Source organism: Ceratotherium simum, chromosome 2 (genome assembly GCF_057802395.1).
Source record: "Ceratotherium simum simum isolate JZ-2026a chromosome 2, ASM5780239v1, whole genome shotgun sequence".
In the NCBI taxonomy this organism is placed as follows: Eukaryota; Metazoa; Chordata; class Mammalia; order Perissodactyla; family Rhinocerotidae; genus Ceratotherium; species Ceratotherium simum.
This window is the reverse complement of record NC_141901.1, coordinates 22,046,301-22,069,684: the sequence shown is the minus strand read 5'-3', so window position 1 is coordinate 22,069,684 and position 23,384 is coordinate 22,046,301. Positions and strand designations below refer to the sequence as shown.

At 34.3% G+C, this 23,384-nt stretch overlaps 1 protein-coding gene across 1 annotated transcript in view; it reads left to right on the top strand.

Moving 5' to 3' along the window:
- Nucleotides 1–23,384, top strand: part of KCNK2 (potassium two pore domain channel subfamily K member 2) — a 132,034-nt gene that overhangs the window by 31,504 nt on the left and 77,146 nt on the right. The window contains exon 3 of the mRNA XM_004424912.3: nucleotides 6,611–6,728. Within this exon, the coding sequence (XP_004424969.1) occupies nucleotides 6,611–6,728 (118 nt within the window). The remainder of the gene's footprint in view (nucleotides 1–6,610; nucleotides 6,729–23,384) is intronic.

Below are 23,384 nucleotides of genomic sequence, written 5' to 3'. Positions count from 1 at the left end.
TGTAATTATCTTAAATATAGATAATATCCCTTGATTTCATAGATGTATGCAAAAGTTGGGCTAATTTGAATTTCCAATAAGGATTCAACAGTTCGTCCATATTTTCCCAGAATAGCATTCTTATAGAGTTCAACTTAAACTAATGAGTATATATCTTTCACAGTAGAATTGTAAGCAAGACCATAATAGATTGATTTGCTATTAACAGTTTCCTGCTTATGGGAATTAGCTTTAATACTGCAGTAATAAATATCAAACTGCAATGAAATTTAGCATGTTATTACACACTATTTGTGAAAACATAAATGCCATTCTTTTGTATGCTAATATGAAATAGACATTTTGTAGACCAAAAAATGCTTGGATCTTGGTAATTTTATATGGTTCAATCTAATATTATTATTAGGTGAGAGCTGCTTCTGGAATATTCTTGTGGAGCAATATGCTAATACAGTATGGTTTTCAAGAAGTTGTTTGCTCCCTTGGTGGATTGTCAACAGTTCCAAGTGGTACTCTGACAGAAATGTTATGTCATTCAAGGAGCCAAGGGCATTGCTTTAGTTTCTAGAATACTGTGAAAGGATAAAAAGATGAAGAAGAAGGGTTTGGTTTCTGGGGATTTTTCCCAGTGGTACAAAGGATGTGCCATGGGATGGCTTTGTATGTAAGTTTATGATAAAGCCCTGTAAAGCTATTTCTTGGCTGAACCTAATTTGATGTGTGTAATGGCCCAAGAAGCAGCCTAAGTAATTAAGACTGCTACACGTCCCACTGACATTAGAGAAGCTTCTCGTGCAAATGATGTCTATAAATAATATTTCAAACAGATATGGCCAATAAAGTTAAAAAAGTACTTAGGAAATGGATAATCAAATGTGACTCCTCATTGATTCAGACATACCAATTGAGGTTGCCTGGGATCCACCAGTAATGTATGTGAATTCCTCGCCTGTAAGAGGAAAGACCATCTTGAGATACTCTCTGGTTTTATTAGCAGGACCTTTAAAACAGTTCACATCATCTGGCATTGGATAATCATAGTGGTGGCACACAGCCAGAGGTTAAGAATGAGATGCATAAGGATCCTGCAGCCTTTGGCAACAGTACTCACACATGACTGCATATTGTTGATGGATGATGATTATTTTTGTGATGTAACAATAAATAGTAATGATACCTACTATTATATCTTCTCACAAAGTCCTTTGGCAATGAGAGCATCATTTATTATTTTGCTCTCCTCATTATGCATTCTTCAAGTCTTTCAAGATAATCTTGTTTACATGGTTGAAGGGGTCAGATGCAGTGTTGTGAATGTGTGATTTGATTCCTTCCCTAAAGACCAGCCTCCACTTAGGATGAAACTAGTTCCTCCACAAGGAAATAGTGACAAACAAAGATGTATAACTGTACCTTCAGAAATTTGGCAGGAGAATATTTATGTTACTCTTTGAGGAACTGTGGAATTACATGTATGCCAGTATAATTATAACTGGATTTGGACATTATATCAGTTTATTGGGAATAGTGTCCTTTTTCAAAGGAAAAAAATGAGAACAGTATTAAATATCCAGTTACAAGTTGTCACTGAAGCAGTTATACATACATCATTGATGTAACCCAGTTAGTTGCTAATGCCTTGTACCTGCAGTTCAGAATTTTTATATTGCTTAAAAATTCAAATTATTAATGTGACTCTACTTTTAGGATTATAGGTATGATAGCATATTTTAATGAAATCCTGATTATGATATTAACAGAAAAGGAATTTGTGGAAGCATTCAGAACATTCTGTATTATTTTGATGAACGTGAGCATCTGAGCATCTGAGTAAAGGAAAAAAAAAGGGAATTCAGAACTTCTGGTGTCACTTGTATTTTAAGATCCACAATATAACCTCCTCTGAAAACAATATATTCTTCAGGCCTCCCCAGGGTTAATTTCCAGTATCTTTTCCTTCAATGAAAAAATAGCTAGTCAAGTACTTTATAACACATGAAAAAGTCGTTCCTGAGGATTGAACTCACAGGAACATTTTCATGATTGTCAGTTGAATTCTAAGGCTGTTCTAGTCTCATAGAATTACAAATAAGTGTGTCTTATCAATGTTTGGTGTTAAAGCTGAATATAGTTCCAAAATGCCAGATGACATTGAGACATCAATTTCTTACAATTCAAGAATGCACAAATTCACAGGAGAACTCTGTGAACTTTGATTATGAAGACATCATTGTCATGGAAACTAAGATTTTTCATGATTACATTTATGGGTAATTAGCCTTGTCCTGTCTATGAGTTGAGCGTCTTAGAGCTCTATTTCTTAAGTTTAAGCCCATACTCTTGACTAGAACCATGTATTCAACTTTCTTTGCCTAACGTATGTTCTATGTTTATCTATAAACTGAAAGGCAAAATTGAGTGTGAATCCAATCAAGATTATCTTATACTGTCTCTTTCTTAGATTTTAAGTTTGGAAGCCCTTCCTTAACCAATACTTCAGCTAATCATATATTAGAATTAAATGCATAGGATGTCACATTCTCTTTACCCTAACTTAAACAATTCAACTTTTTCATAAGTTTTCAACATGATTTGATTATCCACAAAAGTTGTCTTCAATGGAAAAGTGAATTTTTATTATTAATGAAGTGATTATGTTACTTTAGTCAGTGACATAGTCACATAGTATGGCACATACAGAAACAGTTCTCAGGAAGGCATTTGTTAAGTGCTCTGATGGCCTGAGTTGATGTTGAAATTGCAGAGACTCTCAGATCTATGTCAGTGCGCTTGCCAAGGGCATCCAATTTCCTGTGGATGTTGACCAAAAGACCTTGTACAAAGATATAAAATACATTTACAGGAATATTCCAGAGAAAGGAATTCATGGTAGACTCATTCTCTTAGTGATTTGACATGCTCGTAGTTCCATCTAAAGCCTCTGTTGCAATAATCACAGCTCTGTGATAACTGTTTACAACCCACACATTGTCAGACATTACTGTTTCTGATTATAAGTCTGTATTTGCTTTTTTGCATTTAAATAATTTGTGGATTTTATCCAAGTGTCTGGGTAACATTGTACCTCATCATTGACAAGTGAATGAATAGGCAAAAGTGATAGTGCTAGCCATTAAGGCTATATTAAGTCAATTAGCTTGCTTCTAGTCAATAAAATAATCAATTTTACTTAATAGGTTGGAGTCTAAAGATGTGCCTTATCTCATGTTTTTACTTCTCTGTTGCCTTCCCATTGTCTAGCACCATAAACAGTTGATAAATATTTTTTGAATAAATGAATGCTTTGAAGAAATGTCTGTAAAATATAAAACATACTTTGGATGCAATTATAATCTGTCTCAATCCCCCCCTCTTTGATTTTTACTGAGAGTTAGTTTTTCCCTAGAGTTATAAAGCTAGAGATCACTGAGCCTGTGCTTACATTTGTGTGTACATCCCTGGTGTGTTTATTGCTGTCTTAAAATATTTTCCCAAGACATTTTTAGTTTTTTAAGTTTTATCTATCTGTCCTTTTTATTTGCTTGCTCTCACAGTTATTTAATAAAATACCATTTTCTTGCCAACAGTCAATATATTTAATGACAAAACACTAAAACCATCGACGAGTTTATGTAACAAAAAACAAAGACGTCTGCTCCCATTATTTTTATTTAACATTGCTCTGGAAATACCGGCCAACCTAATAAGAGATGAAAAGTAATAAAACATGGCTATTGAAAGATGCAGAGACACAATGGCATTATTTGTAAGCTGTCAGCTTGCTTACTTTGATTTTTCAGATAGAAAACAAAATAAAGCAAAACAAAAGTAATAGTAAGAGTTCCCTATAGAGCAGTGGTTCTTAAGATGCGATCCTCAGACTCTCTCAGAGGTTTGATGAGGTCAAAGCTATTTTCTTAGTAATACTAAGGTGTTTGTGCCTTTTCCACTCTGCCTTATGAGTATACAATGGAGTTTTCCAGAGGCTGTGTGATGTGCTCTCCTGACAAATTGAATGCAGAAACATATATTAGAATCTAACTGTTTTCTATTAAGCCAGACATGTAAGAGATTTGTAAAATTGTAAAACAATGCCTCTCTTCTCACTAAATGTTTGTTTGCTTTGGAAAACATAATTAATTTTCATAAAAGTAGGTTACTTATGTTAACATATAATGGGCTTATTTTTACATGAATTAATCCAAACATTTTGAAAATTAGAAATTTAAACAAATATAGTAAATATCAATAGCTGTAATTCACATATACAAAACCTCCTTGATGTCTTCAATAATTTTTGAGACTGTAAAGTGGTTTGGAGATAAAAAATTTGAGAATTGCTGGTGCAGAGAATAGGCAATATATATTTGTGTATACCATAGCAATAGCCAGTTATAATTTAAAATGGAAAAAAATAAAATACAAAAGAATAAGCTTACAGACCCATGTGAAGTATATAAAAATGCTCTATTTCAAGATATTAAAGGGGACTCACTAAATGGAGATTCATAGCATGCTCTGTGATGGGAAGTTTCACTATTATAATGTGTTCATTTTCCTTAATTAATCTATAGGTTTACCATGTGTCTGGACAATGGAAATATGTTAAACCTGTGGAAATGAAAATTTCTATAAAATTTAACTAAACGATTCTAAAGTTTATGCAAGAATAATAGATTAGTAACTGCAAAAAACATTTTTAAGAGAAGGATAATCAGGGAGATCTGCCTTATCTGATATTAAAGTTACAATAGAGAGTCACATAAAGAGAATCAGTTATCTCAAAACTAGCTCCACTGTGTGCTGTGTGTGTATGTGTATGTATATGTATTTGTGCGCATTTAGTATATGATAAAGGAAGCATACGTGTTCAGCTTCACTCACAATCAAGGATATATAAATGTAAACAATTCTTATCATCTCAGTAAAGATAAAATATTAATATGAAAAGTAATAGTATTGCTCAACATGGGTAAATTGTTGGTGACAGTTGTAAATTGTAACAAATTTCTTGGATAGCTACTTGCTACTATACATCAAGGGCTTTAAAATATTCATAATCTTTAATGTGGCAAATTTATTTCTAGCAATCTCTCCCAAGAAATATTCAGAAATGGAAAAATATTTATACACAAATATGTTCACAGCAGCACTTTTTATAATTAGACAGACTTTAGACCAGCATGCATGTCTACATATGGGGCAATGATTAAGTAAATATGCTAAGGACAAGGAAAAACTGCATGTAAAATAATATTAAGTAAAAATAGAGAATACATTTCATATATTTCATAAATCCGACTGTATAAAAAGTATAGCAAAATACCAGGAGTAGATACTTTACGACAGTAAACGGTAATTATCTCCGGATTCTGAAATTACGAATAATTTTTATTATCCTCTTTATGCCTTTCTGTATTTTCCTAATTTTTTTTACAATGAGCATATATCATTGTTAAAGTAAATAAAAGCATTACAATTCAATTAACTTTACACACAATTATTGAAGTTTTAATTTATAGATTAAAGCAAATCAGATGAATGAGTTTTGATATTGCATTTCAGCTCTGGGTTACCTGCTCTTTTCCGTCTGATGGTAACATCCTTGGGTAGTGCCTTCATTTTCACGGTGTAGTTTGTGTCCATTTGCTAGTAAACTGTATAACCTTAAGCAAGTCGCTTTACCTCTCTTGGTCTTTAATTTTCTTGCCTATCAGATGAAGTTCCTTCCAGTTTTCAAATCTGGGAATTAAGTGATCAAGATTTCTAAAACTTGATTTCCAACAGAAACATCTTTTCCTACAATCTGTGTGTCTCTCTTTTGCTGCACATTTTCTCCTGACATATTCTCTTCTATGTTTTGTGCTTCTGCATCTCCCCGTCACCTCTCCAACATCTGAAGATTGAAGAAGGGATTATACTGTCATCTTTCTGCCTGTCTCCCAGTACTACTCATGGTAGCATCCAGATCCTAGTGTCCTTATGTGAATATTGTTGACTGATTGTCATCTACAGGTCTTTGTCATAGAATTTATAAAAATCTGTAGAGATTCTAAGAATCTAGATATAAATGGACTGACTTAAGCTTGGTAGTGAATTGCCTTTTCCATCTCATCTTAGCCTGTTTTGTTGGACCTTGATATATACTCTCTACAGTTACACCCCAGGCTTAGATGCATAAGTTTAACATTTGAAATGATTAGCGCTTTGGAATTACTTGTGTTTTTGATGAAGCTATTCTATATTATTTGAATTGTAGTTTGCAATCTGATCTTTTAACTCGGTGGTACTTACTAAAGAACATTGCTATATTTAGTTGTTAATTCAAATACGTCATTAAATATGTTAATGGTGACAATATAAATGCATATTGGTAAAATATAATAAGCTTCCTGCAGATCCATTCACTTGATATCAAATAATTTTATTATAATTTAACTGTTATTAAATTTTTAGTATAAAGTTTTAACCTATATTGTACACTTTAAATGGAAAAGCAAAGCTTAGAATTAATTCTCTTTGTCTAATTAGTCATCTGGGGTGGAATATGTGCTGTTTGATGCCTCCGTGTAATTCCTGTGTACTGATGAATTTCTTTTTAAACTTGCAGCAAATAGTGGCAGCAATAAATGCAGGGATTATCCCTTTAGGAAACACCTCCAATCAAATCAGTCACTGGGATTTGGGAAGTTCCTTCTTCTTTGCTGGCACTGTTATTACAACCATAGGTAGGAGACAACTTATTTTGTTTTTTATTTTGCTATAGTTTGTGAGCTGAAATTCATTTGTTTGAATTTACTTTTTACTGTTGGTCAAAATGGTCTACTTAAGGTAGACAACCAGATTTCAGTAAATTGATTTTGAAAACAGGGTTTAAAGATTTGAACAAAGGAATGGTGGAAATGAGTTCGTTATTGTTTCAGAATACTGAGTGAAGTTTAAAATACGTATGAAACTCAAGAGCTGTGCTTGACATTTGTGACAACATGGATGGACATTGAGAGTATTATGCTAAGTGAAATAAGTCAGAGGGAGAAGGTCAAATACCATATGATCTCACTCATAGGTAGAAGATAAAAACAACAACAAACAAACACATAGAGACAGAGATTGGATTGGTGGTTACCAGAGGGGAAGGGGGGAGGGAGGAGGGCAACAGGGATGATTAGGTACATGTGTGTGGTGATGGTTTGTAATTAGTATTTGGGTGGTGAACATGATGTAATCTATGCAGAAATAGAAGTATAAGGATGTACACCTGAAATTTATACTATGTTACCACAATAAAAAAATAATGATAAAAAAATGGGAAAAAAATGATACAGCTTGAGTGATGATTTTTTCGGGGCAAGTGGTTTTAAATTTTTCTGCATCTTTGATTCTTTGGTGTAGAAAGAAAGGATTTGAGTACAATTTTGACATTCTTTTCATGAAGTTCTTATTTGATATCACCTTTTTCAATTTGTAAATTTTAAGTCTACATTACAACAGATTGTTCTTGTTCTTATATGCTTGTCTATTATGATTACTTCAGGACTTCTTTTATACATTATGTTTTTCCAATAGCACAAATGTATAAAAAATTAACACTGAAATATGAGGATTACAAAAAGAATTAAAGTTTAAGCCTTTGCTGTTTTGCCTTTTAATCTTGTTGTCCGTTATAATGTTAAAAAAGGGGTTACATAGTGTAATGTGGTCTCTTTTTTGGCCTTGACCGTACATACGTTGAGCACTTTCTAGGCAGCAGTTGGGTACATGTAGATGACTTCTCTTTTGTTAGTTAGTCATTCAGTGCTCAAGAAATATCCAGAGCATATAAATGCAGACCGCACAGTCGAACCATGCTTGCCGTGCTGTGGGGATGGGACGGGTTACTGCTGTCTTGCTGTAGAGATGGGTTTACAGCATAATTTTCAAGATAGGGAAGGAAATTGACTCATTACAGTTATGAAGGAATTTCAGGTGGGAGAAAATATGTGGTGGAGTGCAAAAGGGAATTCTTCCATTCCGCATATGTTTGTGATGAGATTTCTTCTCATGGGCCTGATCTCTGATTATGGCGTGTGAATTAAGATTCCAAAAGTTTTAATTTTGTTCTTTGATGTCATTGATAAATTATGAAGTGTGTAAGGATTTTAAATCAGTACTTTACATCAAAGTCCTAAATAAGAGAACACGGACAATTTATGGATGAACTCTTGCTTAAAATTTTCCTTTGAGAGGAATTTGTAGTGTCCTGTCATTATATGACTCCACTGATTACAATGCCTCTTGGTGCTGGATCACTTGCCAGTGAAACAAATACCTGAGCAAGTTGATTTTTGCCTTTGTTAAGAGGTCAGGGAACCGTGTTTACTCTTACATTTCCATCAGCTAGGTCAAAAGTTGTGTGGCTGTGAAAATCTGGAAGAATGGTAACCTTGATTTCTAACCATAATAACAGGTTAACGTTGGAGCTTAGACATCTTGGCCATTTCTACTATGGAAATAACTGTTTATTGTGTAAACTACTTAGAGTCTGGAAGGAAAAAAAAGCTCACAGACTGAGTGAGAATGGTTAGTTTCTGCCCAATGAAAACTCAAAAGTCCAAGTTATAACTCATCGTGACCACCACTAAATTATTCTGCAAGAGACTTAGTTATTATACAGACTTACTGTTGCATCGTATGTTTATAAACAGTCTCATATTTTTGAATCCCAAATTCAGTAAGTTTTGCAGAGGTATATTTCAACACATGAAAAAAAATAAACCATTATTACCAGCCTTACCCCAAATTATAGCCATTAAGCACAGTAGCTGATTATTTAGGTTATTTAGGTAGCTGACTGACAGCCCAAATCTCCTACTGTTCTATCTCAAGCTTTAGTTGTAGGTGGATTAAGTCATTCTAGGTTACCCACATTTACTCCATGGTCTTTTACTCCCAGGTCAAGGCCAACTCCTCTGACCTTGAACTAGATTATAGTCTAGGGCAGGGTAAAAATTTTGGCCTCTTTCATAAGTGTCCACTTGACGTCTAAATCATCACTGAACACAATTCAAAGTATAATTATTAATATTGCTAATGATAATAATTGTGTGAGCTTTGAAGTGGTTTTTAGCAATCACAGAAATTGTAACCTCTAGCACTAGCTGCATTGCATTAGTCATTTAAAAATAGAACTTGAGACAATTTTGGAGAATGCATTGCAGTGACTTTTATAGGGTGCCTGGTACAGGCAGTGCTTCGTGGAGTTGTGTTGGCTGCAGTTGTCCAGGATTTTTCTGTTCAGTGTTATCAATTTGTCTAAGAAGACAAAGGGCCCTTTACTATTCATTGGAAATATGCCCAAGGGAAGTTCAATTATACAAAGTTGAATATTAAAATTTAAGGCCTGCTTTTAGAGAATCTCTTCGTATATCTACATACTGTTTCCAAAAGTATACCCTTCCAAACTCTTCACAAATTCCGTTCCACAGTTGCACAGACTAAAATCCATTCTTGACTATTCTCTTTCTCTCATACTTCACTTCTAGTCCATCAGTCAATTCTGTGTCTCTTCCTTTAAAGTAGATCCATAATTTAACTACTGCTCACCATTCCAACCACCACCATTTTGGTCCAAGCCAGCATCACCTCAATGTCAGCATCCTTTCAGGAAGACACCTTCTGCTCAGAACTCTTCTATGGTTTCCAACTCAGTCAGAGCAAAAACCATACTCCATGGCCTGCCTCACCTAGTAAGATGCAAATTCTTTGAGGTTAGGGATCTTTATGTGTTTGAGTCTTTTCCGTATCCCCGATGCCTGACACATAGTGGGTGCTTAATTATTTTTGGAATTAAAAACAAATAAGCATTCTAAGTGGTATGAACTGTGGCTGATTGGAAATTATGTAACACTAAATTGATACCTATTATACTAAATTCTTAGCTCTTTCAGCAGATTTCATTACCAGCTTTTTTGTTTGTTTGTTCACTTATTTATTCAACAAATAATAAAATACTATCACTCTACTACTGTAAAGATAAAGGATAAATTACTTGAGCCAAACTTGCAAACAGACCAGTCAGGGAGGCCAGTGGACAAATAGTCATTTAAAATATAGTGTGTCAAGTGCTATGGCTTAAGAGCATTTAATGAGAATTTATAGGAGTGACATTTTATGTAGCTATTGGGGTAGGTGGGTGGGTAAGGAAGAGGCAAGGAATACTTCCCTTTCCTTAGTAAATGTTGTCCTGGTTGAGACTGGAGAGAGAATTAGGAATTTTCCAGGTGAATAAATGTGGTCAGTGAACTATTGTAGGCATTGGGAGTTCAGGTGGGAAAGAGTAGGGGTAAGAGATGGTATGTTCTGTTTGGGAACTGCAAGTTATCTAGAATCATTGTTGGCAGTTGAAGGATTCATCCTGAGGACAATGTAAATCAGTAAGTCAATGTAAGTAGCTCTTGGATCAGTGCTACTTCTGCCACTGCCGGGAGTGTAAGGGACACAGTTCTTGCTTGCAATCCAGTTTGGGAGGTAAAATTTATGCATAGGAAATAACTGAAGAATAACAGAAATGAGTGTTGCATAAATCACGTGTTATATGGAGCAATGGTTTAAGTGCTGTAAGAGCTGAGAAAAAGGAAAAAACTCGTGGGCTGGAACTGGGAGGAAAGTCTTAATTAGAGAAGTTGGGTTGGAACTATGCTTTGAGGAAAATGTTTTGGTTTAGAATCATGGAGGGGAAAAAGCCTTCGAGTCTGTGACGTGGCTAAGCAAAAATACAAAGAGAGGAATGAACTTGATTTATTTTGAGGATAGAAAATAAAGTATTTGAGTAGATCAGAGGAATTGTTTAAAGGAGTAGTCGGAAATATTATTGACTGATTCAGATGGCAAGAATACAGTTGAATATAATTTCATTTTTGAGAATTCTAGACCTGCTGTGAGATACAACATGGATATTTTTTGGAAAGTGAAGTGACAGGTTAAAAGTGACATCAGAAGATGCATCTGTCAGCAAGAGGATATATGGAGGCTGACAGCTGAGAGAACAATTAGGAGGCTATTTCAGTGACCCATGGAAGGGGGATGAGGGTATTGACTGGGATGTTTGGAGTTGGTGTTGAAAGATGTTGAAATAATTAGATGCAAGAATCAACAGGCCCTGGTGACTAATACAATGAAGAGAGAGGAGTCAAAATGTTGAATATTGAAATTAATATTTAGGCAGCAGGCTTGCAATTCATAGACAGTGCTAGTCAATCCTGTGAAGAGAAAAGTGTAAAAAAATGGCCAAGATTTTATATGTTGTGTTATATTCGGAAACTTGATTTTAGTAGTTTTTCTCCCCTCAATTTTTGTTTGTTTATTCTTTAATTCAGACAGGCTCCCTCCTGGAGCTCACTGTCAGGTTGAAGAGACAAGCAGTCAGCACATTAAAAAACAAGACCATTATCTGCAGCAATAAATGCTACACAAGAAGTTCATGTGCAATAATAGAGAGTAGACAGGGGAGCCGGTGCAGGGAGTGGGAGGTGTTCTAAAGAAGACTGACTCGCGAGTTCTCTGAGCAGGTGACATTTAAGCTGAAACCTGAAGGATGAACAGAAATCAGCTAGGTAAAGAAGAGTGCTAAGATGAGTTCAGACAAAGGGCGCAGCAATCGTGGCATGTTCAAGGAATGCAGATGAAGCCATGTGGCAGAGCCTGGGGGAAGAAGCAAGGTTAGCAAGATTCACAAAAGCTGGAGCATGTAGGACTCAGGAGGTCATGAGAACATTCTAATTCAGTGGCAAGCCCCTGAAAGATTGAAGCAGAAGAGAGGCATGATGTGACTCAGGCTGCCATGCGGAGGGCAAAAGGGAAAGCAGGAAGGCCAGTGAGAGGTTATTGCATTAATCCGTATGAGAGAAGATGTTGACTTGAACTAAAGAGGTGGCAGTGAGGAGGGTGAAAAGTGGATAAATGATTTAAAAAAGAAAGTTTATTGATGGAGATGTACTTATCTCCGAGAATAGTGCCATGGCGGGGTTAGCGTTTTAAATTTTAAGTTACTTTAAAGCTAGTAAGAAATCACTTATACTCTAGGAAAAGCTGTTGGCAAAAATGATGCAATGGACAACAGTATTCCATTTTGAGGTCAATTTAAAGATTAGAATAAAATGTAAGATGACTATTACCTGAAGGCATTAAAATATAATAAAATTTTCCCCAGTGGAAAGTAAATTGGAATGCCAGGGCCAGGATTTGCACAAGCTTATCACTCAATCATCATGATCTTTGAGTGTCAGAATGCAGATAATAAGGGCATTTGAGATCCTAGAACATCGTGTTAAGTCTTCTGGAAAACATTTCCTTGGAGTAGCAGTTCTCATATTTACAAAGCACTCTTGTTTTCTACTACTTGAGTATAGAGATTGAATTCAGTTATGTAGTTTCTATGTTTAGTTTTTCTATATTTTGAACCAGCTACCGGGAGTTTCAATTTGCTTTTACCTAAATTGAATTGCTAAAGCTTTTATGACAAAGGTCACAGATTTACTACAAACTCATATTTTGCCTGTTTGGCATAATGCTTAATTTATTAGGAAAACAAACAAACACTAGGAAAAATAAGTTCTGGAATAATTTTAACAGTTCCGGACAAAAAGAAGAGGTCAATTTTGGAAATGCAGAGGGTATGTTGAAAACTGTAAAGCCCTAGGCTTGTTTTCAGCAGGAAGTCTAGGACCTTTCTGTTGGGTATGGTAGAAAACTATAACTTAAAGGGTGAGGGAGAAATTGTAAGAGTATTTTCTGTTGAATTTTGTGATCTCATGAAGCCACTGTCTGAACTTGGAAGTGAATAGGCTTGAAGCAGGGGTGTAGAATTTGACAGTAAGCATTTTCCCAGGGGATGATGTCATTGCAGTGTTGGGTGTTAGCTTATTAACTTATTAACACAGAACATAATTCTGTGGTGTTTCACTAGTCTCTTGGCTGTTCTCAGAGACCTGCATAGTGGATTTTGGAAACCCATTTTAAAGGAAAGTTAAGGTTCTTTCAGGCAGCTTAAAAGGCAAATCATCTTGCAAGGTGACTTCCAGCGCTGACTCTACAGTCTCATTGCATTTTTCTTTATGCCAGTTCGTTAAAGTGGATGATTATTTTCCCAAAATATGTAATTCTGGTGTTGTGCAGTGGAAGTACAGAAGTTGAAATTAAGAAATTGTTTTGATTCTCTGTTTCTCTTCCCATCCACTTAAATTAATGAAAATAAAACCTATCTCGGGATATTAACGTTATGTTCCTGCCGTTCCAAATCTTCACGTAGGTTTATTTATTTTCTAAGTTAAAATGCATTTCTCAGGGAAGATGTCTTATGACTGGTAGTTAAGTTTGCTGAGTGCAAAATTATGCCTGATAGGCAATAAAGCTGAATTATTGCATAAATAGTATTGTAGATTCCAAAGCAATAATGAAATAGAGTGGTCATCTTTTCTTCTCATTACATATGTTTGTTACATCAGTTACAAAGAGATTGAACTCAGAGCACCTAGTACTCAGAATCCTGTGCTGGTTGGAAGGGGTTGTGGGAGCATTAGGGATATAGTCTTCTCGGGAGTGAGGCAACATTTTTTTTTTTTGGTAGTAGGAGAACACGGAGCAAGATAGTATATACACTAACAGAAACTGGAAGTCCCAGTGGGAGGAGGGCTGGTTATGGTGTCAGCATAGTAGTCATCCATATCTTGAAGTTGTTCAAGTCAGGGATTGCTTGTATTCTGAAGCAAATACACTTTGATATTTTTCTGCATACTTTTGAAAAGTTTGCAATAACATACTTTTAATCTTCTGGAAAACAATCACTGTCAAATATTGTGATCAAGAAATTACCCAAAAATTGGAAGCAGAGAATTGTCATGAAGTTCATGCCCTGAATAAACACAGAATTGATTTTTTGTTGTCTTTTTTCCCTTCCCAACCACTGAAATGCAGTACTGTTTGTCATAGATTATAGATTTTATAGAGCATCTGACTGACCATCAGATATACAAGTATTGCTCTGAATGTGATTAAAACTAGGTGAGATGTTTACCAGAAAAATACTTTTTGTAACTGTCTCAAGTATTTCTTTTGGTAAGGAAGGAATGTAATAACATTTGTCTGGGCCTGTCTACTTTCAGCTAGTAATTATGCTATTTGTTTTCTTCCCAATCTTTTTTCTTTTTTTTAATTTTTTTAGACTGGTGCAATCTTACTCTTGGAAAATTGGCATTGTTATTTATGTGGTACTGTAAATATAGCATGATGTTTACCAAAGAAGTACCTGTGCCAAATGAGGTTCATGTGAAGTGTTGTGGTTTGTGTGTACCTCAAGTACAATGCAGAAATGACTAAACATAAATGGAAAGGAATTCCATGCAGCCAACTCTTGCTTCTAACATACCATTGGGGGAAATATCGATAATATGAACAACTGAAAGTCACAGGCCATCAAAAAATGCACATTAATTACTAATCTTAAACTTTTTCCCTTTTCTGACTTTATTTTAAAAACAAAACAACAAACATGCAGGCAAATTTAGTTGATATGTTATACCTCTCCCTTCTAAGCTTAGGTTTCCCTTATTGAACGTGCTAACAAAGAGTGAAATTCCCAAAGGCAAGCAACAAGAGAAGAAAAAAGGAAAGAAGGGATATGAAATGTCATAATCTGCCTAAATAACTTCTCTTCAAAGAATGCATGTTTTAGTAGGTAATTTCAGGGATATCTGTAGATAACTTAATGGAAACTATGTTTTAACTTAATTTGATGCATAGAAAATAGATGTATACCTGACCTCCTAATAAATATTATACTCCCACTAAATAATGCGCAATACATAGTCACGCTTAGCCTAGTTTTACTTACCTAGGACAGCTTGGAATGAAAATATTTCTCCCTATTTTTTTTTAAAGGAGTGATGCCATAGAAGGAACATCAGATTTCATTTCGGAAAATCTAAGTTCAGGTTTTTGTCTTTGCCACTAGCTAGGGTTGTATTCTTGAGCAAATACAGTTCTTCTATTATCCCTAATTTTCTCGTTTGTCAAATGGGGCTAGTGTTTCTCACAGTCAGAGTTGTTGTGAAGGTTAAATAAGGTTATGTATGTGAAAATAGTTTGTACACTGAATGTGAGTATACTAATTTAGGGTAAGCTGATTTTATTATTAGAGTAATTTTTATTATTAAACGGAGCCAATATTATCTTTTGCACATTTATTTATATTACCAATGTTAATGAAGAAAGAAAAGACATTCTTTCTTGAGGCTTTAATCCATGCATTTTAATTCTTATAAAGCATATAATGTTTGCCTTCACATAATTTATTAAGATTTGCTCAAACCAGTTATTCTCACAATGTTAAGTGTCAGATTTGACCAGTTTCTTCTAGTTAATTTTTTATTTGATTTAATGAAATGAGTTGATTGGTTATTTTAAGGATATATGGATAATCCAATATGTGATCATCAAAATAATATATAATGTAACTTTGAGGTATTACTGTTAGTTTACTGAGTATAATAAAAATTAATATTTGTATAAATCTGTTTTCTTTATGATTTAAAAAAAATTTATGCCTCTATAATAGTTAGGATATACTAAGTTATGTTCTGTAACAGTCCCTGCATCTTGATGGCTTTACAAAATAAAAGTTTATTTCTTGTTCACACTGTACGTCCATCCAGTGTGGATTGACAGGAGGGCCTGCCCATTGTTCTTACTCAGAGACTTCTGCTGACAGTGCTTCCCCGCTCCGTGTCCTTCCATGAACACTTTGGCATAGGGAGGAGAGCGTGGGAAATTGCACAGTAGCTGATCAAGCTTCATATAAGTATTCACATTGTTTTCACTCACATGGCATTGGCCAAACCAACTTCAAGAGCATAGGTGGAGAAATGCAATCCTACCATGTGCTCAGAAGAACCAGAATATTTGGTGACAGCCCTATTAACTAACATAAACAAATATACTAATTGAATATCCTCCTTTAAGGTTACTTGATATTCAAACTAATTAAGTATTATAAGAAAATACATTTTATATTTTAATTTGCTTTTCCAAACTATGTCTCTTTAACTCCATCACTGCAATAGAATTTTTTATTTTTCAACGTATAATATTGGCTCCTATTTTATTATTGAAGGAGACTGTGTTCCAAAACTACCTCCCTATACAGTGGTTTCATCAATGGAGGTATCTCAAAATAAAACTAAAAATTAATTTGTAAAATTCCAATCTTACCTTTCAGCATAGATTTTGCTGTTATTGGTGGTATTATTTAGGGATTCCATTAGCATTTAGAGTATTTTAGTAATGGTGAACTTAACAAGGTCAAAATCATGATGACAAAAACATTCAAACTATTTAGGAAAATAAAAAAAATAAAGACTGAGTTTATTTTTGATGTAGGGGCAAAATAATGCAGGGGTCAGCAAACTATGGCCCATGGGCAAAATACAGCCCACCACCTGTTATGTAATTATTAGAACGCAGCCACACGATTTATCGTAGTGTTGTCTTTGACTGCCTTCACACTATGCCAGAGTAGTTACAACAGAGACCATATGACCTGGAAAGCTGAAAATCTTTATTATCTAGCCCTTTACAGAAAAAGTTTTCTAACCACTGGACCAAAGAAAAGAGTATAAAGCAAGGAAAAATAGTACAATTTGTAAATACAACCTGAGTTTGAGTCTTGATTCTAAATTTATTCACTGTGTGATTTTGACCAGATCGTTGAACTTCTCTGAGTTCTTTCCTCATATGAATAGTCTAACTGACTTCCTTATAAGTGAATAATCATTGTGCTTGCTGTCTCACAGGATTTTATGAAAACTCAAAGAATAATATATTTGATAATGTTTAATTAACTACTATACAATTAAAATTGATCATTTTTAAAGAATATGCTGTATTTCTCTTTTCTCCTCATTGTCCAATAAAGGTTGAAATAAGCTTTGTGACTTTTATTTTCTATGAACCTCTGGAAGGATAAGCTTTAAGAGTTTATAGTCATATGTTTTGGAGAGCGGGTCCACAGTGTGTATCAAATTCTCAAAGGGCTCCATAATCCTCAAAAGAGTTTAAAACAATTGGCTTGAATGATTTCTATTTTAATTTTCAGACTGATGAAAAATGAAATTTTGAGGCACTTAAAAAATTGAGAGAAAATACCATATTGAAACAGTAGCAATATGCTCATGTACATGCTGGCAGACTAAATAACTACTTAGAGAGTTGAGCATAGTGCTCAGAAAGAAACCGTGTGAAAATACATTTCTAAAAATAAGAAAATCTTATTCTTCTGCTGAACTCTGAGTGATATTGTAGTGTCAAATATTTTCAGTTCTCCCAAACTCCTACAGATTCTGAGTTGTTTTCTGTAAACATGGTAGAAATGTTATATTTTTGAAAACTAGAGGGCTACCAATCCCCATCCATGACATTCTGGGTTTAAAAAAATTCAGAGTTTGGGAAAAACTTCAAGAAAATGAAATTTAAGTGCCAGAAAAAAATTCAATATATTCTTTTGGGAATACATTAAGGGGTGGAAATTGTAGATTTATGATAATGGAAAGGAGGTTGTTATGATAAAGACACTCAATATGGATAATGATAGAAAGAAAAAAAATCGCATAGACCTGACTGTAAATTATGTTTCATAAACTCTTTGTCTTTCTACAGTGTTTCCTGGTTTACTTTTATAAATGTTTTCTGAAAGTCTGAAGATGTGCAGTGCTAATTGCCTTTCAGAATTCATGGAATTTCTAGGAAAGATATATAAATCAAGATCACTCAAGACAGGTGTTTTGCTTATGTCAATAGAGAAAAGAAATCATATGCTTTCACATGGCAGCATTGGGCATGAGAATAGTGAGGAATTAATGGTATGCTCACTTAAAATCAAATGCTGTACACTTTTACTTAAAAATTTAATAAGGAGTACACGTACATAATTACACAAATAGATGAGAAATCAGTAAGCAGTATAAAAAATATAGAGTGACAGCTAAGTCTTCCTCCTACAGCTGACCCCCAGTCTCATTCTCTATATAGAGTTAACCACTATTACCATTTCTTATCATTCTAGAAATCATTTGGTATATGTATGTATTTGTGCAAGTGTGTGTGTGGGTAATTAATATATACATGTTCCTTTGTTATACAAGTGAAAGCTCCTCTTTACCTTGCTATCTCCACATAATAATAGATCTTGAAAAATTTTTCTTATCTCCTCCTAAAGATTTGCTTTATTGTTTTAGCAGCTGCGTAGGATTCCATTTTAATGATATGTCATATCCTTACCCCCTTTGATGATTGTTAGTTGTTTGTCACTATGAACAGTGCGGCATTGGATATTTAAATGTTATATAACCTACAACATATATATTTAAGATTTCACATTTTCCTTTATCCAATATCACTTTTTAACAATTCTTTTCCCATTCTTGTTTTTTTAAAAATTTATGATTATGAATGTTTTATTTTTTAAATTGCATATATAGATTGGTTTTTTTCTCATATATGGTAGTATGTGATTAATATAAAAATAGAAAAATGCAGAAATATATAAAAATGGAAAATAACTAGATATGACTATGTTTCCTTGTAGTAATTTTTCTGTGTATGCTTGATATAGTTATCATATCATAATCACTGACTTTTAGAGATATTAACAGGCTAATATCTATGATCCTTATGGATGTTATAAATTTGAGTTTGTTGGCATAAGATATCTGTCATTGAATGGCTTATTAGTCTTTCAAATTAAAAATAAAAATAAAACAGTGACTCAGACCTTTTTAATATGAACTACGATGATACAGAAAGTTATTACTTAATCTATTTGTCACTTGTCATGGCTACTAGTTATACTGTGCTGCCTTACTGTTGTAAAGGAAAAAAAAAGTTTTGTTCACTTATTCTCTAGGCAACATGATCCAGTCATCTAAATTGTTGTATCATCCAAAATAAGATCCAAAATGTGTCACTTAAACTGTGAGAAAAAGAAACTGTGAGAAAAAGAATGCAGCATGCCATGTAAATACCTTGTTATTATGAAGATTTATCTCACAATTAGCTTATATAATCCTCAGACTTTTCAATGAAAGTATGTGAGTGGAATAAATATTTGCATATTTGCAAGTAGCTTCCTTTTGCTTTCACACGTGAAAGATCATTTAATTTGGTGGAGTATAAAATTGTTGGATCGCAAGTTTTTCCCATCACAACTGTAGGTATTTCTCTATTGTCCATTGGCATTTGCTGTTACACGGGAGAAGTTTGATACTGGCCTGATTTTCCTTTTTTTATTGGTAACCTGTTTTCCTTAACTGTTTTTTTTTTTAAGATTTTCTTTTACTCTTGCGCTGGTTTCATTTATTTTGTTAGGTTTATTTATTTTTTTTTTAGGAAAAACCTTTGTTTAATTATAGTTTTGATTATTCTAGTCTAATGATTTTGTTTTTCTACCTTCAGGGACACTGATAATTTTTGTGTTGTTTCTCTGTTCTCAGTTTTCTCTATGTATCATTTGCCACTTAAAATTCTATCTTTATTTTTTCTATAATTCTGGAAAATCTTTTGTATTCTGTAAGTTGAAGCATTGATTAGAATTTCTACTATTTTGATTCTGCTCCTTAATTAGCTTGAATACAGATTTTAATTTTGCAATTTCACACTTAGCTTCCTTACAATGTTATATTATCATGCCCATGTCTTTTTCTTGACTTAATTTTGTCTTTAGATGCCAGTGAATTCATTTTTTGTTGGCTTTAAGCTCCAAATTCATAGATATAATGTTTTATTCTCTCCTATTGTGGTTTCTAAACATGTTCTGGGTTCTGCAGTATATCATTTTCAGAGACATGCTCTTCCTAATCATTCATTCATTCACTCAGCAAATATTTATTGACTGACTATTGAGTAGTTTCTAAGTGGTTGGAGTACATCAAACAAATAGACAGAAAACTAGTGAAAGACTTAATAGGGAAGTAAATTATATAGCATGTTCCATGTTAATTATATAGCTTTGGGGAAAAATAGACCAGGAAAATAGGCTGGGAGTGGGAGGTACAATTTTAAAGGAGTCTAAAAGGTGGTATTTCTTTTCCAGTTTTCTACATTACTTGTTTTCACTTTGGATTTGTGTTTCTAATCTGTGGACAGAGAGTGGGGATGGGCCTCAGAAGTTCTTTCTACTTAATTCAATGTAGGCAGGCTTAGTAGTGAGATAACATAAGTATAGTTAGCTACCAATTACTGTATTTCAGTCCACTTCCTTCTGCTAAGTGGAAAATCCTCTCATGTTCTTTGTCTATAGGCTCTGAATTGTTATGGAAACAAGGAAATAATATTTTTATAGCTATTGTTCTGAGCTCTCTTTCAAAGTAGTCCTCTTGAATTCTTGCTAAAATCCTACATTCCAGGGTTAGGTTTTCTAATAGACTGAATTTAGGGTAAAGGACTTAATCTGAGATAGTTTTCATAGTTGTGAACAGGTTACAGAAGGGGAAAAATGTATTAAGGGTCCACATTTAGGGCAAGATTAGGCCTTCTCATAATTATATTTTTTTGTACTTGTATTTCACTTCAAGGTCGAATGAGAGTGTATAAGAAATTAAGAAGTAAGAATGTAACATGGTGTGGAAGAATGGTTTTCATACTCCCTCCCTGTCCCCCACCCCCCTGGAATCCTTTATTTAAATTAAACCATCTGAATTTCAAACATATATAAAACAGATAAATGGATCTATTTGTGTGCGTGTGTGTCTGTCTGTGGTGGGGCAGGGGGTGGTGGGTTGTCTCCAAGGGCAGGCAGCCTGTTTCCATGGTAGGGCAAGACTTTGAGGTCAGACAGATCTACATTTAAACACTGGTTGTACTACTTTCAGTTTGCCCCTATGTGTTTTATTTAACATTTCTGAGCCTTGGTATAAATAAGTTTTAAAACACTTTTTCCAGTATGTTATCTTGGGAGTTGACTGAGAAAAATGTACCCAAAGTGCGTAAGATACCACAGTCCCTTGCTCATAGTAGATTCTCAGTCAAAATTCCTTCTATACATCTTCCAGTTCAAATGTTCCCAGTGAGAGATTGGGAAATGGGCCTTTGTCCACCATCTTCTCCCAGTCCTAAGGCTTAAAGCACACATTCTACTCTCTGGGGGGAATTATGATAAATTAACTCTACACAGCAAAGGAAGTTCTGCAGATAAAGCAAGAATGTCCATTAGGTAGGACAGAACCAATAAAAAAATTAATAGCTTATGATTGATAGGTCACCAACAGTTATTGAGTGGATTATTTGTGATTTTTGATGGTTCTTTGCTTGACAGAAATATATAAGAAGTGTAGGTTGGTAAGACCTATAAAATCCAAGAGACATTGAGAGGTCAGGAAAATTATGGCATCAGACTGAGAGACTTGTCTTTTGTATGGTCTCTTGTGTGATGGTATAATAATAGCAAACAAACCTAACACTTAGTAGGTTCCAGTTACTATTTTACATGCTTTATGTATATCAAAAATTTTCATCCTTACAACAACCCTATAACGTAGTTGTTGTCATTATTTCCATTTTTGGATTAGCAAACAGAGCCATTGAGAGATTAAATAACGTACCTAAGTCATGCAGCTAGTACATGGCATTAGTGGGGTTTTAAACACTGGTACAGTGTTGGTGCTCATAACCTCTGACCTGTATTGCATCATATGTTGAAAAAAGTAGGGTATATATTTTACCATAAATTTTGAGTGAACTGGTGATATCTGTTCATCTCTCCCTCCTAATGGTTAGGGACTTAGTTCTAAGACTCTACCTTTCTAGGTGAAGGGGCTATGCCATTGTTACCTTTGAAAAATTTATAAGTAATTTGTAGAAAATCAGCTTGGAAAACACTGGATTCTATCTCTGATGTGTCCTCCAGGACTCTTTTTACTTGTAAATATTTAATTAAGCAAAATATATCTGCCTTTACCGTGTGTGAGAAAACCTTGTATGATATTTAAGCTAAATGGCCTTACTCTCTTGATGTTGACGATATTGGTTTTAAACATGTAAACGGTACATCTTTAATTTTCTTCTATAGTGTATCTTTTAAAAAATAAAATAAACAAATAAATTGGTTTGAAGATATTTAATTTGTCAAAATCAAAGAATGCACGGGAATCTGCTCTCTTATCAGAGATGAATCTTAAAGATGCTAATGGATGTTGAATTTAAACTGAGATTAATCAATGCCCCTTATTGGTTTTGGTGATGTATCCTTTCATGTAAATAATCCAACTTTAGCTGTCATCACTCAAGTTCAGTCTCTGGATAATTATGTATCTTTCAGGTAGGTTGGCTGTCATACTCTCTCCCTTCTCCTGTCTGACACTAACAGTAGTTGATGAGTTTTGAATTACTGCCCCCAAGATAATAGCCATGGCAAGCATAGTTCCTTATACCCTAATTTCAAGTTAAATTGTATTAAATATAGACACTCAACACTTGAAAACATTGCATTTTATCTCCTCAACCTATGCTATCTAATTACCACCATTACTTCAATTTTCTTGGCCTCAGTTTTCCATATTTGTGTAATGATGGGGTTAGAATTCTACTGGCCATTTCAACTCTTACATTTTACGATTTTGTTTAGAAAATTCAGGTGCCTTTTTTCCCTCAATACATGGCACTTTATATAGTGAATATAGAAAAATAATAGGCCATCTCAGACAAGACACTGTGTAGCAATCCTATGAGAGATGCCAAATTAGGTCCTCCAAAAGAACAAGCTTTGTTGTGATACAAGTATTATGTTTACCACTTGCTAATGGAGGGTGAAATATTCTGATCGTTGCCAACGCTTGCTTGGCTGTGACAATAAAAGGTGAACTGCAGGAACTTAGAGCACTTCATTTCATGGATTATTTGATTGGTATCAAGCAGCTGTTTTTGTTCCGTGGCACAATCTGCAAAGTGAGAAGCGTGAATAAAGAATGTTGGCTCAACTCCTTCTTACTTTAAACATGTTTCAGGGGAAAAAGTACTATCATCATCAGCATCACCATCATTACTTCCATTATTTTTATCAACGGTGGACACTTAATCAGAACATCAGTGGCAGTACCTGAGCCCTGCTTATGGCCAGGAAAGTGACTTTAGCTGGCTGATACTCATTGACTACTTACTATGTGCCAAGCACTGTACCAAGTCCTTTATGTGTATTATATTGCATAACTCTCATTACTGTTTTACAAATGGGGAAACTGAGGCAAAGAGGTATTATTTTTTTCCCTCAGTGACAGAAAGGCAAAGCTAGGATTCAAACCCAGATATTTATTTAGGTTCTAGAGCCTACAGTCTTAACCACTATGCTATACTGCCCTCAGTATACT